Raw genomic sequence first — 25,378 nt, forward strand, 5'->3', positions numbered from 1 at the left:
TCCGCTTGCGGAAACGCAAAATTAATGAACATGCTGCGGATTTTTGAACGCAGCATAAACGCTGCGGAAAAATCCGCAGCGTGGGCATAGAACTTGCGGAATCCCCTTGGGGACCATGGGGAGCGGATTACCTAGCGTTTAACAAGCGTTTACGCTGCGGAAATTCCGCAGCGTAAACGCTTGAAAAACGCTACGTGGGCACCCAGCCTTACTCTGAGGCCAGAGACGGGAACAAGAGGGCATCTTCTACGTCTGGAGGAAAGAAGGTTTAATCATAATCACAGACGGGGATTCTTTACTGTAAGAGCAGTGAGACTATGGAGCTCTCAGCCGCATGATGTTGTAATGAGTGATTCACTACTAAAATTTAAGAAGGACATGGATGCCTTTCTTGAAAAGTATAATATTACAGGTTATATATACTAGATTCCTTGATAGGACGTTGATCCAGGGAACTAGTCTGATTGTCATATGGAGTCAGGAAGGAATTTTTTCCCCAATGTGGAGCTTGGTGTTTGCCACATGTTTTTTTTTGCCTTCCTCTGGATCAACATGTTAGGCTATGGGTTGGACTAGGAGGACTTAGTCTTCCTTCAACCTTAAAAACTATGTAAACTATGTGATTAGACTGATGGGACATTCACTTGCATGTATCTTTTTAGGGCTCATTCACATAGGTGTGGCCCTGATGATCGTTCCCCTCTTCGGTTAGTAGAAAAAAAGATGGAAACTGAAAACAAAATTTATCACATAGTTTGACGCCTAGGCGAATCAGTTTCTTGCTGGATTCTGAGCCAAACAACAAAAAAAATGTTTTCTTTATTTAATCTAGATATGGACGGCAAACAAATGATACTGTACATTTCCAGTTGTGTTCTCCTTATGGTAGACAATGAAGAACTGGTCAGATACAACTGATATCATAGATACATATCAGAAAGTAACTGGTGAGAGATAATTAGCTGGGAATATTGCTTGTTCAAAAAAATGAAAAGACTGGAGCCCTTTGTAAAGCACGAGAGGCGTAGCTATAGCTGGTGCAGAGGTAGTAGCGCACACTAGCTATGCTGACTGGAGTGGCCCAAAGGCTCCTTTTATCACAAAGTGTACACGGTATTATTAAAGGGCTTTAAGTTACACTCTTGTAAAGTGCTTTAAGTTTTTTTTATTATTATTTAATTATCCACCAGGCATTGCACCGTTATGTGCACATGAAGTTTGTAATATACCTCAGTCTATTATTTTCCTTCCTTTTTTCACAAACGCTGTGCATCAGTGCTGTTTTAATGCACAGTATGTGCTCCTTTAGAAGTGCCTTTCACCTGTTTCTCAGAAAGTATCTGACGCGCCCCCTGGGCCATGTGCAAGGGATACCCGGAGCCGGATCTCGATGGGGGTAGTAGTCCTTGTGGCGGTGACCCGGTCCGCGCCCAGGGTGTCAAACTAAGTGGCAGTCTATGGCAGTAGATGTTAATTTGATCGACTACGCCACCCGTTGAGTGCGGCTTTGACGCCGCCGCTGCAGAGCAGTCCGCTGAGGCCGGTGGTATATGTGCAGCAGTGATGGTATAACCCCCAACGGGAGGGGTATGGCCTCAGGGCAGCAGGTGTGGATGATGGGTGTAGTTATGTTGTAGAAAGGAGAGTCAGAGACTTGAGGTGCAGTTTCAGGGTTTTTACTCACTGATGTTCTCTCAGTCACTCTGGCCTTGAGTGACCACCCGAGCCGTGCTGCGTCCACCAGGTCCTGGACTCGGCTAACCCCCAGGCAGTTCTGGAGCGTGGTCCTGAGCTCCCTTTCTCTCTCTCTCTGTCTCTGGCCATTCCCACCAGGGATCCACCTTTAGCCGGCTCCCTCGGGTCTCTTGGTGGTCAAACCTCCTCTGGGTTCCCTGACCCTATGCTTGGTGTGCCTTTCTGGTGGATTTGGTGAGGGTCGTGGCAAATCTTGACCACGACCTCCGGTTCCTGGCTGAGGATAAGTGGCCTCCACCAGTTCGGGTTCCGGTACCCGTGTCCGCCAACCCTTCACCCTTTTTGGTCTGATTCTGGGTTCTTAGGGTTCCTTCTGACTCTGCTCCTCTGGGCCTTTCTTCCTCCTCTCTCTCTTCAATGCAGGCTTGGCCCTGGAGCTGGGCCCAGCCGGAGCCACAGCTCCCTGTCAGCCCTCCTGGCTGAGCTCCTCTGCTAAAAAGACCCTGTCCTAAGATGGTGCCCACCATATATACTCCCTCTATGTGTGAGCCCAGGTGACTAGCACCCAATGAGCTCCTAGCTTTACCCAGAGTACTCCCCCTATCTGCCCCTACACTACTGGGATGTTCCACCCCCCTCCCACTCCAGCCAGGGACAGACGCTGTCGTACCTGCACATATACTTGGTGGGAGTACCGTAGTTCTGTCCCCCGGAAATGGGATGTATGTAGTGCATGCAGCCTACTGAGCTCAGTCCCACACTCCATCCTTACCCGGGAGTGGAATACCACACCTCTGGAGTGAGGTGCAATACCCCTGTAGCAGCCGAGTCCTCAGGGTGCTACATATCCATGCAGTATATTCAGTCTCTCTATGTGACTTTCCCTATCTGCACCTCTCTGCTCCCCACACCTTCCGTATTCAGACAGGGAAAGTCCTGTAAACAGACTGTTTAAGTTAGTGTACAGATCTTTGCTGAGCAGCAGTTCAAAGCAGCTTCTAAAGGAGCATGAAATGGGCATTGAAACTGCATTGCAGCAAAGTGATTGGGAGAGAAGGAAGCAAAATAAGATACTGAAGTATATTAGAAAAATGTGTAACTTTATCATGTCCGGAGGGTAATTATATATATATTACAGAAGAAAATGTAGGCAAAGTATAGATAATACAGATTCCATGCTTATGGAATATGAGAAATTGTGGGAGCCGAAACGTCATTAACTTCAAGCATCTGCCTTTTTTCACTATTTTCTATTCTTCATCTAATAGCCAGTAGATCGAGAGGCTTGCACCAATAGCATATGGATTTAGTGCTACTGCAATTTTATCTTGGTATACAGTACAGACCAAAAGTTTGGACATACCTTCATATTTAAAGATTTTTCTGTATTTTCTTGACTATGAAAATTGTACATTCACACTGAAGGCATCAAAACTATGAATTAACACATGTGGAATTATATACTTAACAAAAAAGTGTGAAACATCTGAAAATATGTCTTATATTCTAGGTTCTTCAAAGTAGCCACCTTTTGCTTTGATGACTACTTTGCACACTCTTGGCATTCTCTTAATGAGCTTCAAGTGGTAGTCACCGGAAATGGTTTTCACTTCACAGGTGTGCCCTGTCAGGTTTAATAAGTGGGATTTCTTGCCTTATAAATGGGGTTGGGACCATCAGTTGTGTTGTGCAGAAGTCTCGAGGATACACAGCTGATAGTCCTACTGAATAGACTGTTAGAATTTGTATTATAGCAAGAAAAAAGCAGCTAAGTAAAGAAAGACTAGTGGCCATCATTACTTTAAGAAATGAAGGTCAGTCAGTCCAAAAAATTGGGAAAACTTTGAAAGTGTCCCCTAGTGCAGTTGCAAAAACCAAGCGCTACAAAGAAACTGGCTCACACGAGGACTGCCCCTGCAAAGGAAGACCAAGAGTCACCTCTGCTTCTGAGGATAAGTTTATCCGAGTCACCAGCCTTAGAAATCGCAGGTTAACAGCAGCTCAGATTAGAGACCAGGTCAATGCCACACAGAGTTCTAGCAGCAGACACATCTCTTCCACAACTGTTAAGAGGAGACTTTGTGCAGCAGGCTTTCATGGTAAAATAGCTGCTAGGAAACCACTGCTAAGGACAGGTGTAGCGCCCCGAGGGTTCGGTCGCTACAGAGGTATTGCATCTCACCCAGAGGTGTGATATCTCACTTCCAGGTAAGGATGGAGTATGGCTCAGGACCCTAACACCCACATGCACTACACCACATTTCCGGGGGGCAGGGCGACAATGCTCCCAAGAGTGAGCACAACTGTCCCTGTCCCTGGCTGGAGTGGGGGGAGGGAACACCTAGAAAAGGGGAACCCGGTAGTGTGTGGGTGGGGAGAGTAGATCCCGGGTGCACTGTATAGGAGAGTATATAAGGTGGGCATCATCTTAGAGTTGGGTTGTTGTTGAGTTGAGAAAGAAGTAGAGCAGAGAGAGAGAAGGAGGCTGGGAGCAGAGGCTCTGCATGGGCTCTGCTCCGCAGGCAGGCCCAGTCTTAAGTCCTGAGCCTGGAAGGAAGGAAGGGAGAAGAATGGAGGAAGCTCTAAGAGAAGACTGAAGGGACCCCAGGGGTGCGGACCGGCCAGCCGCCACCGCACGCCCGCCGCTACCAGAGTAGGGGGGTCAGGCCAAGAAAAGGGAACCGGATCCCTCATCTAGTGGAGGAGAGCAACTACCCTCAGCTAGTAACCGGAGGCCGTGGCATTGTACATGCACGGCCCCTCACTTCACCCGTTAGGAAGGCACCACATAGGACCCAGGGAAACGGAACATACGTTTGCCCGCCAAGGCCCGAGGCAGCTGGACAGAAACGTGGTCACTTGTGGGGTACGACAGGCCAGAGAAAGGACACATGAAGGGGGTCCTGAAAAGCATTCCAAAGATACCTGGGAGTTGGCCGAGCCCCTCACCTGGTGAGCACAGTACGACGTGGGCAGCCATTACCTGCGCAGAAGTGGCTTGGAGTGTAAAACTGTGAGTAAAGACCCTGGACTGCATCACTGGACTCTGAGTAATTATTGCTGCTCCCGCGCACCATCACCCCCATCATCTGCACTCCCTGCCCTGAGGCTATACTCCTCCTGTGGGGAGTTATACTACCCCCTGCTGCGCACACAACATCAGCCTCAGCGGTCTGCCCGCAGCGGCGGTTCTCAGTGACCGCAATCCACGGGTGGCGTAGTCGGACATTTAATCATAAAGAACACATAAATAGACTGCCACTGGTTTGACCGCCCTGAGCCACGGGACTGGGTCGCCTCCACGGAGACTACAACCCCCAGCATCAACAGAGACCCGGCTCCGGGTATTCCCCTACACACACGGCCCAGGGGGCGCGTCACCTTGGGCGTAGTCGGCAGGATCGAAACCAACCCATTATCATCGGGTATTGTGTGCCTAGAGACTGTTTTACTGTATTGAATGTAGCGCCCGCCCCAGAAGAACAGACGCCATTATGTGCGCGCCAAAAGACAACAAGAAGCCACCTCTCATCATGGGCCAGGTCCCAGAATGGCACCAAAGACGGAGCCCACCCCCAACAGCCATGAGTGCGGCTGTAGAGATGTCCATCAACGTTGGGGGGCTGCCCCTGAGAGTGATTGTCAGCAGATTGCCCCAGGACCAACCCCAACAGGGGCGGAAGGACATGAAAACCGAGGGGCAGGGTGTGGTCTGGATCAGTCTCGGCAGACCACACCCAGAGATGGCGAGCAGCACCAGCCCCAGTACCCGTGCCAGTGGCCTACTGCTGGCCGAAGCGGCTCCGTGCAGCCTCACGGAGCTGATGGCCCAGCTCTCCGGAGAAGACCCTGAATTCCTCCGGGCAGAACTGGAGGAGTTGGACCGAAGGATGGTCCGGGCGCAGCGGGAGGCCATCGCAGGGTGGAGAGAAGAGATGGGCCGGCGGGTCGCGGCCCGGCAGCAAGAGGCGCTGCAACCACCCGACGACGTGCCTGCCCCTGAGGACGGGGGGAAACCATCGGAGGCCGAGAGCAGCGCTGCAAAGGGAGCAGGTAAGGGGGACGCCCCTGATACCAGCCAGGACGCCACTAACCTGCCCCTGGACCCCGTCGCGGAGCCGATCGCCCCGGACGCCGCTGCACCTCCCCCTCCGCTCCCGCCGCCTGCACCTAGGCCCAAGACCCCGAGCACAGCCACCGGATCACGCCCCACGCCGTGCCCCTTGATCCCGGGTACGGCCGGAAGCGGCCCGCTCCAGGCCCGGACGCAGGGCCTGATGTCCCCAGGCGCATTCCACCAGCGAGCGCTCCCGTCCCAACACTACCATCCCTAGGGACCGACCTATACAGCCAGCTCGCTGGGCCTCAGGGAGAGCCAGTCAACCTGCCGCGCGGATGGGTTCACCCTTGCCACCGGAGGGACCTGTCCGCAGGGGCCGATGCCCCGCTTGCTCCACTCCTGCCCGCTCCGCAGCCAGTCACCACCCCCCAGCTCCCGGATGAAGAGGTCCAGATAGAGTGGGACCAGACCGGGAAGGATCTAATGGGGTTTTCTCAGGAGACACGGGCGGACGCAGCTCGCAGGCGGGAATTCTGCCGCCGGGAAATAAGGCAGCTGGAGAAGGAGGAGCAGGCGCGGCGCCAGAGGCAGGAACAGCTGCAGGCCCGGAGCGCGGAAGAGAAGACCCGGACCCGCCGAGACCCCCAAGCTGCACGCGGTCCCACAGTAACCGGGATCGTGGTTAAATTCCACCAGGAGAAGGGGTGGGGTTTCATTCGGGATCCGACAACCGACACAGACCTCTATGTTGACCGAGGGGATGTGGAAAGTCGTCTGCCCGCGGGTCACCTGAAACGGGATCTCTTTCCGGGGGATCGGGTAACATACACCCGATACCGAGGTCTGCGAGGGTGGTACGCTCTTAACGTCCGGAGGGTGGAAGAGCACCACTACCCTGAACCCTGCTATGCGGAGGACCTGGATGCGGATGAGCCTGAAGAGGATGAGGCGGCAGGATACCGCTACTAAAGAGCAACAGAAACTGTACATAGTTGCCCGCCAGGGTGAAGAAGTGCCGTGATACGCTGATTACGGATTACAGAAAGTTTACCCGGTTAAGGGTTGTTGTAAAAGTTCATGAGTTTGATAAAGTTACCCGAAAAGGGTCTGTGGATTGTCCGGCTGAGGACTGGGAGCAGCCAACCCCTTTTCTATCCGGCTGAGGACAGGGAGCAGCCAAACCCTTTTCTATCCGGCTGAGGACTGGGAGCAGCCAAATATTGTAAATAGTTGCACCTCTTAAAGTGCCCTCTACTGGTTTTATAAACACCTACCTCAAAAGATGTCTGAAGATGTTTGTTGCACTTAGAAAAATTATACCTTGTTGGGTGACATGGACACCTGGTCGCGGCAAAGACTGTGACCTGCTAAGGAGACTTCGTCACAAGAATGCTACTGAAAATTGTTTGTGTTTTCTACTGAAAGAAAATTTTATACCTATTAGAAAGTAACGTTTAATAATGCTGAAAAGTAACAGGAAAAGTTGTCTCCCATAAAGGGAAAAAGAAAATGTTAAAATGTTATTTTTATATGGTTGCATTTAAAAATGTTTTTGCATGTCTTTTGCTCTGTTCCAGTCCGCGGACGTGCTGTGATTTACCAGGGGGGAATGTAGCGCCCCGAGGGTTCGGTCGCTACAGAGGTATTGCATCTCACCCAGAGGTGTGATATCTCACTTCCAGGTAAGGATGGAGTATGGCTCAGGACCCTAACACCCACATGCACTACACCACATTTCCGGGGGGCAGGGAGACAATGCTCCCAAGAGTGAGCACAACTGTCCCTGTCCCTGGCTAGAGTGGGGGGAGGGAACACCTAGAAAGGGGGAACCCGGTAGTGTGTGGGTGGGGAGAGTAGATCCCGGGTGCACTGGATAGGAGAGTATATAAGGTGGGCACCATCTTAGAGTTGGGTTGTTGTTGAGTTGAGAAAGAAGTAGAGCAGAGAGAGAGAAGGAGGCTGGGAGCAGAGGCTTAAGTCCTGAGCCTGGAAGGAAGGAAGGGAGAAGAATGGAGGAAGCTCTAAGAGAAGACTGAAGGGACCCCAGGGGTGCGGACTGGCCAGCCGCCACCGCACGCCCGCCGCTACCAGAGTAGGGGGGTCAGGCCAAGAAAAGGGAACCGGATCCCTCATCTAGTGGAGGAGAGCAACTACCCTCAGCTAGTAACCGGAGGCCGTGGCATTGTACATGCACGGCCCCTCACTTCACCCGTTAGGAAGGCACCACATAGGACCCAGGGAAACGGAACATACGTTTGCCCGCCAAGGCCCGAGGCAGCTGGACAGAAACGTGGTCACTTGTGGGGTACAACAGGCCAGAGAAAGGACACATGAAGGGGGTTCTGAAAAGCATTCCAAAGATACCTGGGAGTTGGCCGAGCCCCTCACCTGGTGAGCACAGTACGACGTGGGCAGCCATTACCTGCGCAGAAGTGGCTTGGAGTGTAAAACTGTGAGTAAAGACCCTGGACTGCATCACTGGACTCTGAGTAATTATTGCTGCTCCCGCGCACCATCACCCCCATCATCTTCACTCATTGCCCTGAGGCTATACTCCTCCCGTGGAGAGTTATACTACCCCCTGCTGCGCACACAACATCAGCCTCAGCGGTCTGCCCGCAGCGGCGGTTCTCAGTGACCGCAATCCACGGGTGGCGTAGTCGGACATTTAATCATAAAAACCACATAAATAGACTGCCACTGGTTTGACCGCCCTGAGCCACGGGACTGGGTCGTCGCCACAGAGACTACAACCCCCAGCATCAAACAGAGACCCAGCTCCGGGTATTCCCCTACACACACGGCCCAGGGGGCGCGTCACAGGCAACAAGCAGAAGAGACTTGTTTGGGCTAAAGAACACAAGGAATGGACATTAGACCAGTGGAAATCTGTGCTTTGGTCTGATGAGTCCAAATTTGAGATCTTTGGTTCCAACCACCATGTCTTTGTGCGACGCAGAAAAGGTGAATGGATGGACTCTACATGCCTGGGTCCCACCGTGAAGCATGGAGGAGGAGGTGTGATGGTGTGGGGGTGCTTTGCTGGTGACACTGTTGGGGATTTATTCAAAATTGAAGGCATACTGAACCAGCATGGCTACCACAGCATCTTGCAGCGGCATGCTATTCCACCCGGTTTGCGTTTAGTTGGACCATCATTTATTTTTCAACAGGACAATGACCCCAAACACACCTCCAGGCTGTGTAAGAGCTATTTGACCAAGAAGGAGAGTGATGGCGTGCTACGCCAGATGACCTGTCCTCCACAGTCACCAGACCTGAACCCAATCAAGATGGTTTGGGGTGAGCTGGACCGCAGAGTGAAGGCAAAAGGGCCAACAAGTGCTAAGCATCTCTGGGAACTCCTTCAAGATTGTTGGAAGACCATTTCCGGTGACTACCTCTTGAAGCTCATCAAGAGAAAGCCAAGAGTGTGCAAAGTAGTCATCAAAGCAAAAGGTGGCTACTTTGAAGAACCTAGAATATAAGACATATTTTCAGTTGTTTCACACTTTTTTGTTAAGTATATAATTCCACATGTGTTAATTCATAGTTTTGATGCCTTCAGTGTGAATGTACAATTTTCATATTCAAGAAAATACAGAAAAATCTTTAAATGAGAAGGTGTGTCCAAACTTTTGGTCTGTACTGTATATACAGACATAAATCTCCTTTAAAGGGAACCTTTGACAGAACATTGAGCCTGATGTACCAGGCTAATCAGATTGACATATAGTTTTGTAGGACACGTTTCGCTTGTATATTTTTCCTTGAAATCCCTGCTCTTTCAATGTTTAAGAGTCCAGTGGGCGGTCCTATTCAGTGATTGACAATCTTGCCGGTTTATACAGAGGTTTATATGCAGTGGGGAAAATAAGTATTTGATACACTGCTGATTTTGCAAGTTTTCCCACCTGCAAAGAATGGAGAGGTCTGTAATTTTTATTGTAGGTACACTTCACTTGTGAGAGACAGAATATAAAAATAAAAAACAGAACATCACATTGTATGATTTTTAAATAATTTTTTTTTTCACAAAATAAGCATTTGATCACCTACCAACCAGCAAGAATTCTCACAGACCTCTTAGTTTTTCTTTAAGAAACCCTCCTACTCTGCACTCATTACCTGTATTAATTGTACCTGTTTGAACTCGTTACCTGTATAAAAGACACCTGTCGACACAATCAATCAATCAATCACACTCCAGCCTCTCCACCATGGCCAAGATCAAAGAGCTGTCTAAGGACACCAGGGACAAAATTGTAGACCTGCTGAAGGCTGGGATGGGCTACAGGACAATAGGCAAGCAGCTTGGTGAGAAGGCAACAACTATTGGTACTATTATTGCAAAATGGAAGAAACACAAGATGACTGTCAATCATCCATGGTCTGGGTCTACATGCAAGATCATGTCTCGTAGTGTAAGGATGATTCTGAGAAAGGTCAGGAATCAGCCCAGAACTACACGGGAGGACCTAGTCAATGACCTGAAGTCAGCTAGGACCACAGTCTCAAACATTACCGTTAGTAAAACACGACGCTGTGATGGATTAAAATCCTGCAGGGCACGCAAGGTCCCACTGCTCACGAAAGCACATGTCCAGGCCCATTTGAAGTTTGCCAATGAGCATCAGGATGATCCAGATGAGGCATGGGAGAAGGTCTTGTGGTCAGATGAGACCAAAATAGAAGTTTTTGGTATCCACTCCACTTGCTGTGTTTGGGGGAAGAAGAAGGATAAGTACAACCCCAAGAACACCGTCCCAACTGTAAAGCATGATGGGGGAAACATCATATTTTGGGGGTTCTTTTTGCAAAGAGGACAGGATGACTGCACCGTATTGAAGGGAGGAAAGAAGGTGTCATGTATCGCAAGATTTTGGCCAACAACCGCTCCGTAAGAAGCATTTCAAGGTCCTGGAGTGGCCTAGCCAGTCTCCAGACCTGAACCCAATAGAAAATCTTTGGAGGGAGCTGAAACTCAATGTTGCCCAGTGACAGCCCCGAAACCTGAAAGATCTGGAGAAGACCTGTATGGAGGAGTTGGCTATAATCAGAGCTGCAGTGTGTGCAAACTTGGTCAAGAACTACAGACCTCTGTATTTGCAAACAAATGTTTCTCTACCAAATACAAAGTTCTGTTTTTATATTGTATCAAATACTTATTTAATGCAATAAAATGCAAATGAATTAAGTTAAAATCATACAATGTGATTTTCTGGAATTTATTTTTAGATTCTTTCTTTCACAGGTGAAGTGTACCTACGATAAAAATTACAGACTTCTCCATTCTTTGTAGGTGGGAAAACTTGCAAAATCGTCAGCGTATCAAATACTTTTTTTCCCAGCTGTATCTGTCATTATCTTAGCTTCTGCAGCCTTAAAATGCAGAAAATTATCCTGAAATGTTGCACAATCCAGTTTTTCCAATACGTACCTGTCAAGTATCGCAATAACATTCTTCTTTGGTCGTCCAATGTTAGGCCCGTACAGATGTGCTCTGGAATAAGTCCGTATAGACTGCAGCAAATTCTTTAGCTGAACGTAATCCTTCCCCAGCTGACTGCCATTAACAGCTCGGCTATTTAGAGTGCGGTAATTGTTGGGTTCTGTAGGAATAACAAGGTATTATCAACTGCAACATTAGTAATGTGCAGATAAATAATTTATTTTTTAAGTTAATCTGTATTAAAACAATGAGCACATATATTATATATAAGGCCGCCTTCATGTATTTTTGATGGATTGTAAAAAAAAACACAAAACATTTCAAATAATTTTAAACCTACATTTGTTCTTTATAGAACATCGACACCTTTTGGATGACATTATGCATTTATATTACTTAAATATAAGTATTTTGGTCTAAAAATAATGTTTACAATTGAGCCGCGGCCCCACTATCAGTATTCGGTCAGTATTTTTTCTCAGGAGTGGGAGACAAAACCTGGAGTGGGTGATAAATGCAGAATTGGTGACTTGTTTCTATTACACCTTTTCTCTGATTGTTCCTCACCTGGTTTTGTCTCCCACTCCTGAGAAAAAATACTGACCAAATACTGACCAAATACTGATAGTGGGGTCACGGCCTTACACTGTCTATTGCTGGCTGCAGAATGAATTAACTAAGAATCTGTCAGTGAACTCCTCATGACAAGAAGTTGTATCTCTTTTATCTGTCTTTTACTGAGCCTTTCTGTGCTGATTCGTTACCACTTGAAGGCTCAGCTCCCCTTTGATGTGAGCTGTTGTCATAAATCAGCTGAAACTGAAAACTCTGTAAAAGTCAGATAAGAGTCATGAACTCCATGTCAGAACTAGCTTACTGTGGGATTCTTTGTTAATCTCATTCTGCAGCCAGAAACGTGCAAGGAAACAAAGAGCCTGAAAAAGCCAAATAGTGCAAAATTTTGAAAGAATATTTTTTAGCCCAAAATTAATGCATTTACAGTGGTGGCCAAAAGTATTGGCACCCCTGCAATTCTGTCAGATTATACTCAGTTTCTTCCTGAAAATGATTGCAATCACAAATTCTTTGGTATTATTATCTTCATTTAATTTGTCTTCAATGAAAAAACACAAAAAGAATTGTCCTAAAGCCAAATTGGATATAATTCCACACCAAACCTAAAAAAGGGGGTGGACAAAAGTATTGGCACTGTTTGAAAAATCATGTGATGATTCTCTAATTCGTGTAATTAACAGCACCTGTAACTTACCTGTGCACCTAACAGGTGTTGGCAATAACTAAATCACACTTGCAGCCAGTTAACATGGATTAAAGTTGACTCAACCTCTGTCCTTTGTCCTTGTGTGTACCACATTGAGCATGAAGAAAAGAAAGAAGACCAAAGAACTGTCTGAGGACTTGAGAAACCAAATTGTGAGGAAGCATGAGCAATCGCAAGGCTACAAGTCCATCTCCAAAGACCTGAATGTTCCTGTGTCTTCCGTGCGCAGTGTCATCAAGAAGTTTAAAGCCCATGGCACTGTGGCTAACCTCCCTAGATGTGGACGGAAAAGAAAAATTGACGAGAGATTTCAACGCAAGATTGTGCAGATGGTGGATAAAGAACCTCGACTAACATCCAAACAAGTTCAAGCTGCCCTGCAGTCCGAGGGTACAACAGTGTCAACCCGTACTATCCGTCGGCGTCTGAATGAAAAGGGACTGTATGGTAGGATACCCAGGAAGACCCCACTTCTTACCCCGAGACATAAAAAAGCCAGGCTGGAGTTTGCCAAAACTTACCTGAGAAAGCCTAAAACGTTTTGGAAGAATGTTCTCTGGTCAGATGAGACAAAAGCAGAGCTTTTTGGGAAAAAGCATCAACTTAGAGTGTACAGGAAAAAAAAAGAGGCATTCAAAGAAAAGAACACGGTCCCTACAGTCAAACATGGCGGAGGTTCCCTGATGTTTTGGGGTTGCTTTGCTGCCTCTGGCACTGGACTGCTTGACCGTGTGCATGGCATTATGAAGTCTGAAGACTACCAACAAATTTTGCAGTATAATGTAGGGCCCAGTGTGAGAAAGCTGGGTCTCCCTCAGAGGTCATGGGTCTTCCAGCAGGACAATGACCCAAAACACACTTCCAAAAGCACTATAAAATGGTTTGAGAGAAAGCACTGGAGACTTCTAAGGTGGCCAGCAATGAGTCCAGACCTGAATCCCATAGAACACCTGTGGAGAGATCTCAAAATGGCAGTTTGGAGAAGGCACCCTTCAAATATCAGGGACCTGGAGCAGTTTGCAAAGAAGAATGGTCTACAATTCCAGCAGAGCATTGTAAGAAACTCATTGATGGTTACCGGAAGCGGTTGTTCGCAGTTATTTTGGCTAAAGGTTGTGCAACCAACTATTAGGCTGAGGGTGCCAATACTTTTGTCTGGTCCATTTTTGGAGTTTTGTGTGAAATGATCAATGATTTGATTTTTGCTTCATTCTCTTTTGTGTTTTTTCCTTGCAAGCAAATTAAATGAAGATAATAAGACCAAAGAATTTGTGATTGCAATCATTTTCAGGAAGAAACTGAGTATTATCTGACAGAATTGCAGGGGTGCCAATACTTTTGGCCACCACTGTAAGTAGAAAAACAATATGCCACCATATCCCTTGAAGAGGAGTCATCACCAAATGTAAATGTGTAAAAGGAGCAATCAGCTCCCCTGTCCAGGTGGTGAATGGCAAAATACTGCAGTAATAGCAACAGTCCAAAAGATAGCCGGTACTCATATCCTCTTAAAAGAATTGCTTTATTGACCCAGTAGTATAAAAGGCACAAAAAAATGATTGAACAAAACAGCAGAAAAATTGAAAAGGCAGAAAAGAAATATGGGCTGCGCTCCCAGGCAACATGTTTCAGACCTGCATAGTCCTTTATGAAGCCTCAGCCTTGACAAAGGACCATGAAGGTCTGAACCATGTTACCTGGGAGCGCAGCCCATATTTCTTTTCTGCCTTTTTAAGTTTTCTACTGTTTTGTTCAACCATTTTTTGTGCCTTTTATACTGCTGGAAACAATAAAGCAATTATTTTAAGAGGATGTGAGTACTGGCTATCTTTTGGACTGTTGCTGTCACCAAATGTAACCTTTTATTAATAATTAATTGACCCGTGTTTATTTGTCTTAGCGTTCATTCACACGACTCCTTTGTCTCCGTTCGAGAAAAACGGTCCGATTTTTCTGATCAGAGTTTGATCAGAGTAGGATCAGTTTTCCTCGGAGGTGGAGAGAAAATAAAAAGTTTCTCCACCTTCTCCATTCTGTCAGTCTGTGAAAATCGAACCGCACTTGGATGTCATTTGATTGCAATCCGATGCTTTCCATGGACACATAGACTGCATTGCCAATTTTGATCAGCCACAAAATACTGAGGTTTCTGCCAAACAAGCCTGCCACTAATCGATTTGCTAATCTTTACCGGTCACTTCTCCTGACATGTCTGTTTTCAATTCTCCGTTAATTAAAAATTCTGGAGCATATTTTCTTAGTTCTCTACTTTGCTCCATTCCTCTGTTATTCCTCCTGGAAATCTATGCATAAATCAGCAACTGGGTGTTACCATTCCCGATAACAACTCTCCAGTCAGTGCTGACTGTGTCACACTATTTTTCGGAGTACACCATATTCATATGGGAAATAGTAATGCCCACTTGTTATCACTCCTTAAACCAAATTTAAGAAAAGAAAATGACGGACGACACATCTGTATATACAGATACTATTGGCACCGTATAGAGTGCAGTATAGAGTGTGACTCTTATAGATGTATAGAAGGTGAATATCTTATTGAAATCCCTCTTCAGTGTAACAGACTGTCAAACTGGAAATAAATGGATGGAGACCAGATCCTGGGAACAGGTGTCTGCTGGCCGGTGAACATTGCGGTTATTTTTCTTGGTCTAAAGCCCCAATCTTTCTTTCCACATAAAAGAGGACTAACAGAATGAACGGCATTCTCATCTATAACCTTTCCTGCCCCACTGGTGTGAAGCAAAACAACCTGACAGATGTCGAGGTGATATTTCACGGCGTTTACATAGTATTCAGTGCTCAAAAGAATTCCACTTCCATATCATTAAATGCTGCCATAAGAGAAATCGGATATTATTGAATTTATCAATCTGTTATACAGGATCTACCAAAGTCGTTTATGGCAGGACTCAGACAAGCACCTTCTAGCCCAAACCTGATTAAGCCCCATTTTTTGGAACACTACTCCAGTGATTCTGAGTAGGGATGAGCAGACCCATGGAAGTTCGGGTTCTAGAACCTGACCTGAACTTTAGTCCAAAGTTCATTCGGGTACCAGAACTGTACCCAAACTTGAACTTGAATTCGAATCCCAATGAAAACAATGGGTACCTGAAGTTTTGATTTGAAAAATTCTCTCTTTTCTCTCTCTCCGGTGAACATTAAACGGACTTCTGTGACTCTCTCTTCTCTCGCTTCTCTCTTTCTCCTTCCGGACTTTCCCCGGAACTCTGAACATTAAAATAGACTTCCGGGAGAACTGAGTGTTCGGTACAAACCCCAAACTTTTAAGTTTGGGTTCGCTCATCTCTAATTCTGAGATTTGTGGTGACTTACAAGTTTGGTAGTTATTCCTATCCATAGTATAAGTGAAAAATTCCCAATGGCTGGAGGTCTGACCCTGGAGACCCCCATCAAACCTGTGACTGGAGCAGTGGTCGATCATGGGCACCTCCGCTCCATTCATACTCATTTAAAGTGTCGAAGAACCAGCTGAACACTGCACTTGGCTACCTCTTGTGGTCCCATAGAGAATGAATGGAGTGAAGGAGTAAATGATCAACCACATCTATAATAACATTGCGGAAATACTTGAGATCCGTGAAGATCCCAGCAGTCGGACCCCCAGCGATTGGGATGATATTCTATCGATAAGGGAAAGTTTTCAAACTTAGTACAAGTTTATTTCTGATAATTAACAATATTCATACTTTACATTTTTATCCCCTTAAAACACCCAGTCATACCACACAAAACAGGTAATATCTAACAAATCTGTACTATTAGGATGATAGACGCGTTAGAAGTTTAACAGCAGTTTTTCAAAGAAATTGTAAAAACCTACCTACCCAGTTGTTAGAGCAAACCTCAATTATGCCTGTGCGCTAACAATAATTGCCTCCAACAATGACCCATTAAACCATCAGCCCATAAGCTCTTTGCTGATCTTTACATTGGGTTTTAAAAGGTGAAATGTCCAGAACCAGAGTTTTCTCCCATCTCTGACATTTTCATGGAGTGATGGGTTTCCATTCCAGCCGTCACAGTTAAGGTTCACTTTCCACCATTATAGTTCTTGTGTGGGAAGAGGTTAAAGGAGCGCTCCAAGAAAAAAAAATGATATACTAGATTTTCACATAACAGAGGCAATGAGGGTCTAATGTACCCTAACCCCAAATCTATACATCACCAACACGACACTGATTAACTTGGGTTATGAACCCCCCAGTCTGGGAACTGCTGCCATGATGGGGACACAAAACACATTGACATGATAGATGGCGGCTTGTGCTGCATTCAGCAACAGACCTCTAAACATTTCTGTACACAAGTAATAGGGATTTCTCTGACTCACCATTTCCCAATTCCCACGAGATGTTGTACTTCTTGCTGGCGCTGTATTTTAGTAAGCTGAGCACACTGGAGCCGTTCCAAGAATTATCTGAGTTTCGTCGAAGAGCATTAAGTCCAAAAATCAGATGAAGTCCAGAGCAGTCAACAAAGTTATAGAGTTTGTCAAGAGACCTGGCTGGAAGGAAACAGAAAGCTTGTAATGTATACTAGCATCTCAATAGGGAACCAACAGCAATGCAGCCGACATGATAAGGAGATTACAAGTATTAGCTCTGGGGGTCACTACTGGTCCTCTCAGAGTGCTGCACTACCGTACCCATGAAATTATTACATTTTGCAATAAATATTTTAATGTTCTTCCTAGGTTTGTAATATCTATGTCAGAGCTACCCAAATATCAATCATCAATCTATTGTATCATCAATCTATTGTATTATCTATCTATCTATCTATCTCTCTATCTATCTCTCTATCTATCTCTCTATCTATCTATATCTAATATAGTACAGACCAAAAGTTTGGACACATCTTCTCATTTAAAGATTTTTCTGTATTTTCATGACTTTGAAAATTGTACATTCACACTGAAGGCATCAAAACTATGAATTACCACATGTGGAATTATATACTTAACAAAAAATTGTGAAACAACTGAAAATATGTCTTATATTCTAGGTTCTTCAAAGTAGCCAACGTTTGCTTTAATGACTGCTTTGCACACTCTTGGCATTCTCTTGATGAGCTTCAAGAGGTAGTCACCGGAAATGGTTTTCACTTCACAGGTGTGCCCTGTCAGGTTTAATAAGTGGGATTTCTTGCCTTATAAATGGGGCTGGGACCATCAGTTGTGTTGTGCAGAAGTCAGGTGGATACACAGCTGATAGTCCTACTGAATAGACTGTTAGAATTTGTATTATGGCAAGAAAAAAGCAGCTAAGTAAAGAAAAACGAGAGGCCATCATTACTTTAAGAAATGAAGGTCAGTCAGTGCGAAAAATTGGGCAAACTTTGAAAGTGTCCCCAAGTGCAGTTGCAAAAACCATCAAGCGCTACAAAGAAACTGGCTCACATGAGGACCGCCCGAGGAAAGGAAGACCAAGAATCACCTCTGCTTCTGAGGATAAGTTTATCCGAGTCACCAGCCTCAGAAATCGCAGGTTAACAGCAGCTCAGATTAGAGGCCAGGTCAATACCACACAGAGTTCTAGCAGCAGACACATCTCTACAACAACTGTTAAGAGGAGACTTTGTGCAGCAGGCCTTCATGGTAAAATAGCTGCTAGGAAACCACTGCTAAGGACAGGCAACAAGCAGAAGAGACTTGTTAGGGCAGTGGAAATCTGTGCTTTGGTCTGATGAGTCCAAATTTGAGATCTTTGGTTCCAACCACCGTGTCTTTGTGCGACGCAGAAAAGGTGAACGGATGGACTCTACATGCCTGGTTCCCACCGTGAAGCATGGAGGAGGAGGTGTGATGGTGTGGGGGTGCTTTGCTGGTGACACTGTTGGGGATTTATTCAAAATTGAAGGCATACTGAACCAGCATGGCTACCACAGCATCTTGCAGCGGCATGCTATTCCATCCGGTTTGCGTTTAGTTGGACCATCATTTATTTTTCAACAGGACCCATAGTTAAAAATATTTTTAGACCCATTGTTAAAAAATAGTCCTGTACAACCCCTTTACTATATCTAACATATATCTGAAATCTATTAATCATAAATCTTTACTTGTCTGTTATCTATTTTTTTCTATCTATCTATCTAACATCTAATATTCATCTATCTATCTAATACCTATCTATATTTATCTATCTATTATCTATCTATCTAATGCCTAGCTATATAGCATCTATCTAATATCTATCTAATGTCTATCTATCTATCTAATATCTATCTATCTAATATCTATTTATAAATTATATCTCTGTATATTATCTATTTATCTATCTATTATCTATATATACAGCTCTGGCAAAAATTAAGAGACCACTGCAAAATTTTCAGTTTCTCTGATTTTTCTCTTTATATATACACTGCTCAAAAAAATAAAGGGAACACTTAAACAACAGAATATACCTCACAGTAAATCAAACATCTGTGAAATCAAACTGTCCACTTAGGAAGCAACACTGATTGACAATCAATTTCACATGCTGTTGTACAAATGGAATAGACAATAGATGGAAATTATTGGCAATTATCAAGACACCCTCAATAAAGGAGTGGTTCTGCAGGTGGGGACCACAGACCACATCTCAGTACCAATGCTTTCTGGCTGATGTTTTGGTCACTTTTGAATGTTGGTTGTTCTTTCACACTCGTGGTAGCATGAGACGGACTCTACAACCCACAGAAGTTGCACAGGTAGTGCAGCTCATCCAGGATGGCACATCAATGCGAGCTGTGGCAAGGTTTGCTGTGTCTGTCAGCGTAGTGTCCAGAGGCTGGAGGTGCTACCAGGAGACAGGCCAGTACACCAGGAGATGTGGAGGGGGCCGTAGGAGGGCAACAACCCAGCAGCAGGACCGCTACCTCCGCCTTTGTGCAAGGAGGAACAGAAGGAGCACTGACAGAGCCCTGCATAATGACCTACAGCAGGCCACAAATGTACATGTGTCTGCACAAACTGTTAGAAACCGACTCCATGAGGGTGGTATGTGGGCCCGACGTCCACAGATGGTGGTTGTGCTCACAGTCCAACACCGTGCACGACGCTTGGCATTTGCCACAGAACACCAGGATTGGCAAAGTCGCCACTGGCGCCCTGTGCTCTTCACAGATGAAAGCAGGTTCACACTGAGCACATGTGACAGACGAGACAGAGTCTGGAGACGCCATGGAGAGCGATCTGCTGCCTGCAACATCCTTCAGCATGACCGGTTTGGCAGTGGGTCAGTAATGGTGTGGGGTGGCATTTCTTTGGAGGGCCGCACAGCCCTCCATGTGCTTGCCAGAGGTAGCCAGACTGCCATTAGGTACCGAGATGAGATCCTCAGACCCCTTGTGAGACCATATGCTGGTGCGGTTGGCCCTGGGTTCCTCCTAATGCAGGACAATGCCAGACCTCATGTGGCTGGAAGTGTGTCAGCAGTGCCTGTAAGATGAAGGCATTGAAGCTATAGACTGGCCCGCCCGTTCCCCAGACCTGAATCCGATTGAGCACATCTGAGACATCATGTCTCGCTCCATCCACCAACATCACGTTGCACCACAGACTGTCCAGGAGTTGGCGGATGCTTTAGTCCAGGCCTAGGAGGAGATCCCACAGGAGACCATCCACAACCTCATCAGGAGCATGCCCAGGCGTTGTAGGGAGGTCATACAGGCACGTGGAGGCCACACACAATACTGAGCCTCATTTTGACTTGTTTTAAGGACATTACATCAAAGTTGGATCAGCCTGTAGTGTGTTTTTCCACTTTAATTTTGGGGATGATTCCAAATCCAGGCCTCCATTGGTTAATAAATTTGATTTCCACTGATGATTTTTGTGTGATTTTGTTGTGAGCACATTCAACTTTGTACAGAACAAAGAATTCAATGACAATATTTCATTCATTCAGATCTAGGATGTGTTACTTGAGTGTCCCATTTATTTTTTTGAGCAGTGTATATTTGTATATGTATCTGTACATATATATATATATATATATATATATATATATCCGTATCATATCATATCAGTATCCGTTGTTTCAGATGCTGCACATCTCGTATCTTCACAGCATAGACAATTGATTCAGATGACCCCAAAGATAAAAGTTTAAGGGGGTCAGATCGGGAGACCTTGGTGGCCATTCAACTGGCCCACGATGACCAATCCACTTTCCAGGAAACTGTTCATGTAGCAGTGCTCGGACCTGACACCCATAATGTGGTGGTGCACCATCTTGTTGGAGAAACTCAGGGAACGTGCCATCTTCAGTGCATAAAGAGGGCAACACATCATCATGTAGCAATTTCAGATATCCAGTGGCATTGAGGTTTCCATTAATGAAGAATGGCCACACTATCTTTGCACCCCATATACCACACCATACCATCAAGATACGAGGTGTGCAGCATCTGAAACAACGGATACTGGAAGCCTGTGCTAGCATTTCTTCTGCGGTGTTGCTATCAGTGTGTCAAGAGTGGGAGAAGAGGGTTGCATTGACAATTCAACACAATGGGCAGCACTTTGAACACATTTTATAAGTGGTCATAAACTTGTAAAAAACTCATGAAAGAATAAAGTTACGTTAAGACCAAGCACACCATGGTTTTTCTTATGAAATTCTCAATAAGTTTGATGTGTCACATGACCCTCTTCCTATTGAAAAAAATAAAGTTGGATCCAAAATGTCCGACTTCGAAATGGCTGCCATGGTCACCACTCATCTGGAAAAGTTTTCCCCCTCCCATATACTAATGTGCCACAAACAGGAAGTTGATATCACCAGCCATTCCCATTTAATTTAGGTGTATCCATATAAATGGGCCACCCTGTACTTTAAAATCCATTTTAAAAAAGTGCATGGCGGAAAAAAGAAGAAAAGCTATGCATTTCGAAAGCTATCCGGTCTTTTTCAAAGGTCTACATCCGAAACCCGGAGCTTTTCTTCTCTTTTCCGCCATGTAATTTTTTTAAAATGGATTTTAAAGTATTTCAATAAAGTGAAATTTTACCCAGGAACTGGAACATTGTCTCTTTTCCTTTTTGTATATATCATACGTTTGGTCGGACCATGGTATAGGGCGTACTGAACTTACATTTCATTACTGGTGAGCTGGCATTTTTTCTTTCTTTTTTCCTTTTTGCTTATATATATACATATAAAATAAAACTATATAGAGACAATGCTTGTACCTAATAAATATATATCTGCATATTATTTTCTAAGCCATCCCTCCTTGTATATAACCAATGCACAGTGAGGAATCGAGCGAGCATTTTTTTTTTCCATTTACTTTTTGAAAAATTGAATATTATTTAATGGTGTCTCGTCTCTGTTATCTTTTCTCTTCAGAAATAGACCCTCATCTGGATTCTATCTCTTCCAGACCGCTGACACCTGATACATTAAAGGACTATGTGAACATCAAAATCAGCGCTGATGCAGTCCAGCTCTCCCTTTATCAACCCCTTATACCATCTACAAAGATTATAAGTGAGCATAAATTATGTCGCTATAATACTGTAAAAATTTACACTTACTACATATATAACCACTTTAGCTCTGGAGAGGCACCGTAGATAAATGTTCTTCATGTATCTCGGCCAGGAAGAGAGCCAGACAGCGACTGGATCATATCATGTGCCAGCACACCTATAATGTATACTACTAGGAGCGACCAGCAGTTTGCTCTTTTCTGTCGCGTCTATGTGTGACTTGTGTATTGTTTATAGTATATGTAGATGTTGGCCACTAAAGAAAGCAGGGTCGCCAACTTGAATTTTTATTTTTTTTGAACAGCCGTCAAAAAATCATGGACAGACGATAATTTTTACTGACACACAGGAAAAAAATAATAAATGATTACGATTATGAGTGATACATGTCTACAACCAATAATTCTGATGTTAAGACATCAGCTGCATTCACTGAAAACTGTAAGATGATGATAATTACAGTCAAAATAATCTGCAGAAGTTTCTTCAGCTTCAAAAAAAATCGAATTTTTTTTTTACGAACTGAGTTAAAAAAGTGCCCCATTTTTACAGACTGTCCCGGAATTTCTGGACGGTTGGCAATGGCAACCTTAAACTTTGACAAAATACTTTCACATAAAGACTTTTTACAAAATAAGGATGAAGAAATTTAGAAGTGGTGAACTGCGCTTGGATTCAAAGGCAATGTATTGTCTTAAGTAAAAAAATGATCGCAAGCAAAAATTGAACAATACAGGACTCTATATATGTCCAGAAAAAAAAGTCATGTGAATTGGAATTAAAGGGGTAATTCTGCACCACCGGTAGATCAAGGATGGAACATGAAAGCGACATGTAGATATGCAGTTTATTAGTCAATGCGTTTCAAACTTACAAACTTCTTCATCAGGACAAAGCACAGAAAATAACTCAAGAATACGAATGAGGAATGCGCATACACATCAGATCTTAATGCCCAAGAATACACAGACAGTGAATCAGTAAGGAGACGCGGTTCTAAGAGGTGGATTAGACATGGACACATACATGTTCCTGCGTCATTATATGGTAACGTTTTGGTGTATCCCGATTTATTGTAGGAGTGTGTTTGTGTATCTATATATCTATCATCTATGTCCTTATCATTTATCTATTGCATCATGCTGCAGAGCAGAAGATACACAGCAGATTGATATAAAGTAAATTGATAAAATAAAAAAGTTTGGCACGATGACTCTCATTCATTTCGCATGCAGACCTCCAAGTTTGCTCTGAGCATTATCCTGCCAAATACATATGCAAAATGTGGCAGCACTCCAGATAATAAGTATTCAGTGCAAATCTGTACTTTATCAGCACAGGTATACGGCAATGTGTTGACTCAAAAGGGATTGATAAAGGCTCAAAGATACTGAATTGGAATGTCACCACTAATGTCTATCTTCTATCTATTTCATATTTATCTTATATCGATCTAGATTATATAGACAATAGTATTGGGAGGCCCAGGGCTGGAATTTCGGGGCCCCATATTGGCAAAATTTTCAGGCCCCCTTGAGACTCCGCCCAGGCTCCACCCCAGCTCCGCCTCCATCCCTCGCTCGCACCTTCCACAGTCACACCTCCCACTCTTGGAAAAACTCTATTTTCTGAGCCATGTCCTCACCAATCACACAGTAACAGTTCCCATAGAACACTATATCACACACATAGCCAGCAGCTTTTCTTTTGGCCAAAATATTTTTTGAGCTGCGACCGCAACAAGGAGACTCTTCTGGCTGGGCCCTATGCTACTCTAACCTATTAAACATTTCTTATAATACCCAATACTCTTTTTAGGTATATTTTTATTTATTTTTATATAAGGGAATGTGTCATATACATTTTTTAAAATGACCAATAATATCACATAAAAGGGACAAACACTGCCACACCATGACCAGGCCACATATTACCACCACATAGTGACCGATTAATACCACATACAAGGAACAAATACCACCACACCATGACCAGACCACATATTACCACCACATTGTCACCGAATAATACCACATACAAGGGACAAATACCGCCACACCATAACCAGACCACATATTACCACCACATAGAGACCGAATACTACAAAACTGATCATTAATAAAAAAAACACAGTACTAATATTACCATAAGTGCCATTATACACAGGATCTCTGTGCATAGTATAAAGAGTATAGTGTCAGTGTACAGGTAAGACAACGGCCCCACTATCAGTATTTGGTCAGTATTCAGTCAGTATTTTCTCTCAGGAGTGGGAGCCAAAACCAGGAGTGGATGAGAAATGCAGAATTGGTGACTTGTTTCTTTTATACCTTTTCTCTGATTGTTCTTCACCTGGTTTTGGCTCCCACTCCTGAGAAAAAATACTGACCGAATACTGACCAAATACTGATAGTGGGGCCGTGGCCTAACACACTGACTTACCGGTGACGTCTCTAGTTGAAGTCATTCATCTTCGCTTTTCCTCTTCATCCAGCACAGACCGCCATCACTTCTTCCAGCCAGGACTCGTCTCTGCATAAAATAACACAGTTATCTAGAGAAGCTTACAGAGCACATTCTCCAATTTTTCCCCAACTTCTACACTACACCAGATGAAGAAAAAAAAGCGACAGTGTCGCCCTGCACGGTAACAGGAACCCCCACCCCACTGAAAATAGTATCCTCAAAAATAAAATACATCAAAGCAGTAATAAGATCCCTTTATTAGCCCCTACAGTAATGTCCCACATCCTGCCCCATGTCTCTCCATCCTGCCCCCAATGTCTCCATCCTGCCCCCAATGTCTCCATCCTGCCTCCATTGTCTCCATCCTGCCCCCATCCATTTGTCTCCATCCTGCCCCTATCTGTCTCCATCCTGGCCCAATGTCTCCATCCTGCCCTCATTGTCTCCATGCTGCCCCCCATTGTTTCCATACTGCCCCCATTGTCTCCATCCTGCCCCCATTGTCTCCATTTTGCCCCCATGTCTCCATTCTGCTCCCATGTCTGCATCCTGCCCCCAAGTCTCCATTCTGCCCCCATGTCTCCATTCTGCCCCAATGTCTCCATTCTGCCCCAATGTCTCCATTCTGCCCCATGTCTTCATCCTGCTTCTGTTGTGTTCTGCAACTAAGAACTAAGGAATAGGAGGGAAAAGCTGTCCCTACAATGAGACTCCGCTTAAACCCTATGCTGCGGTGGGTGCCCCTATTCCTTGTGAATAGCCCCACCGACCATCCTGCACTGAACTCAAACGAAGACCTGAAGGAAGGGGAAAGGGTGTCCCTAAAAGATTTTAGGACTGGGAGCAAAAACAGGTGACCTCCTAAAAGAGAAGTTAGTTGCAGAAACAAAG

General features: G+C 44.9%; 1 protein-coding gene across 1 annotated transcript in view; it reads right to left on the reverse strand.

The window, feature by feature from the left end:
* HPSE2 (heparanase 2 (inactive)) overlaps window positions 1-25,378 on the reverse strand; it is a 438,762-nt gene that overhangs the window by 173,921 nt on the left and 239,463 nt on the right. Inside the window, exons 4-5 of the mRNA XM_073685001.1 lie at window positions 16,868-17,041; window positions 11,196-11,367 (exon numbers count right to left, since the gene is read on the reverse strand). Of these exons, the coding sequence (XP_073541102.1) occupies window positions 11,196-11,367; window positions 16,868-17,041 (346 nt within the window). The remainder of the gene's footprint in view (window positions 1-11,195; window positions 11,368-16,867; window positions 17,042-25,378) is intronic.

The sequence above is a fragment of the Phyllobates terribilis genome, unplaced genomic scaffold (genome assembly GCF_046119375.1).
Source record: "Phyllobates terribilis strain yellow unplaced genomic scaffold, ASM4611937v1 Scaffold_5__5_contigs__length_657084704, whole genome shotgun sequence".
Taxonomy (NCBI): domain Eukaryota; kingdom Metazoa; phylum Chordata; class Amphibia; order Anura; family Dendrobatidae; genus Phyllobates; species Phyllobates terribilis.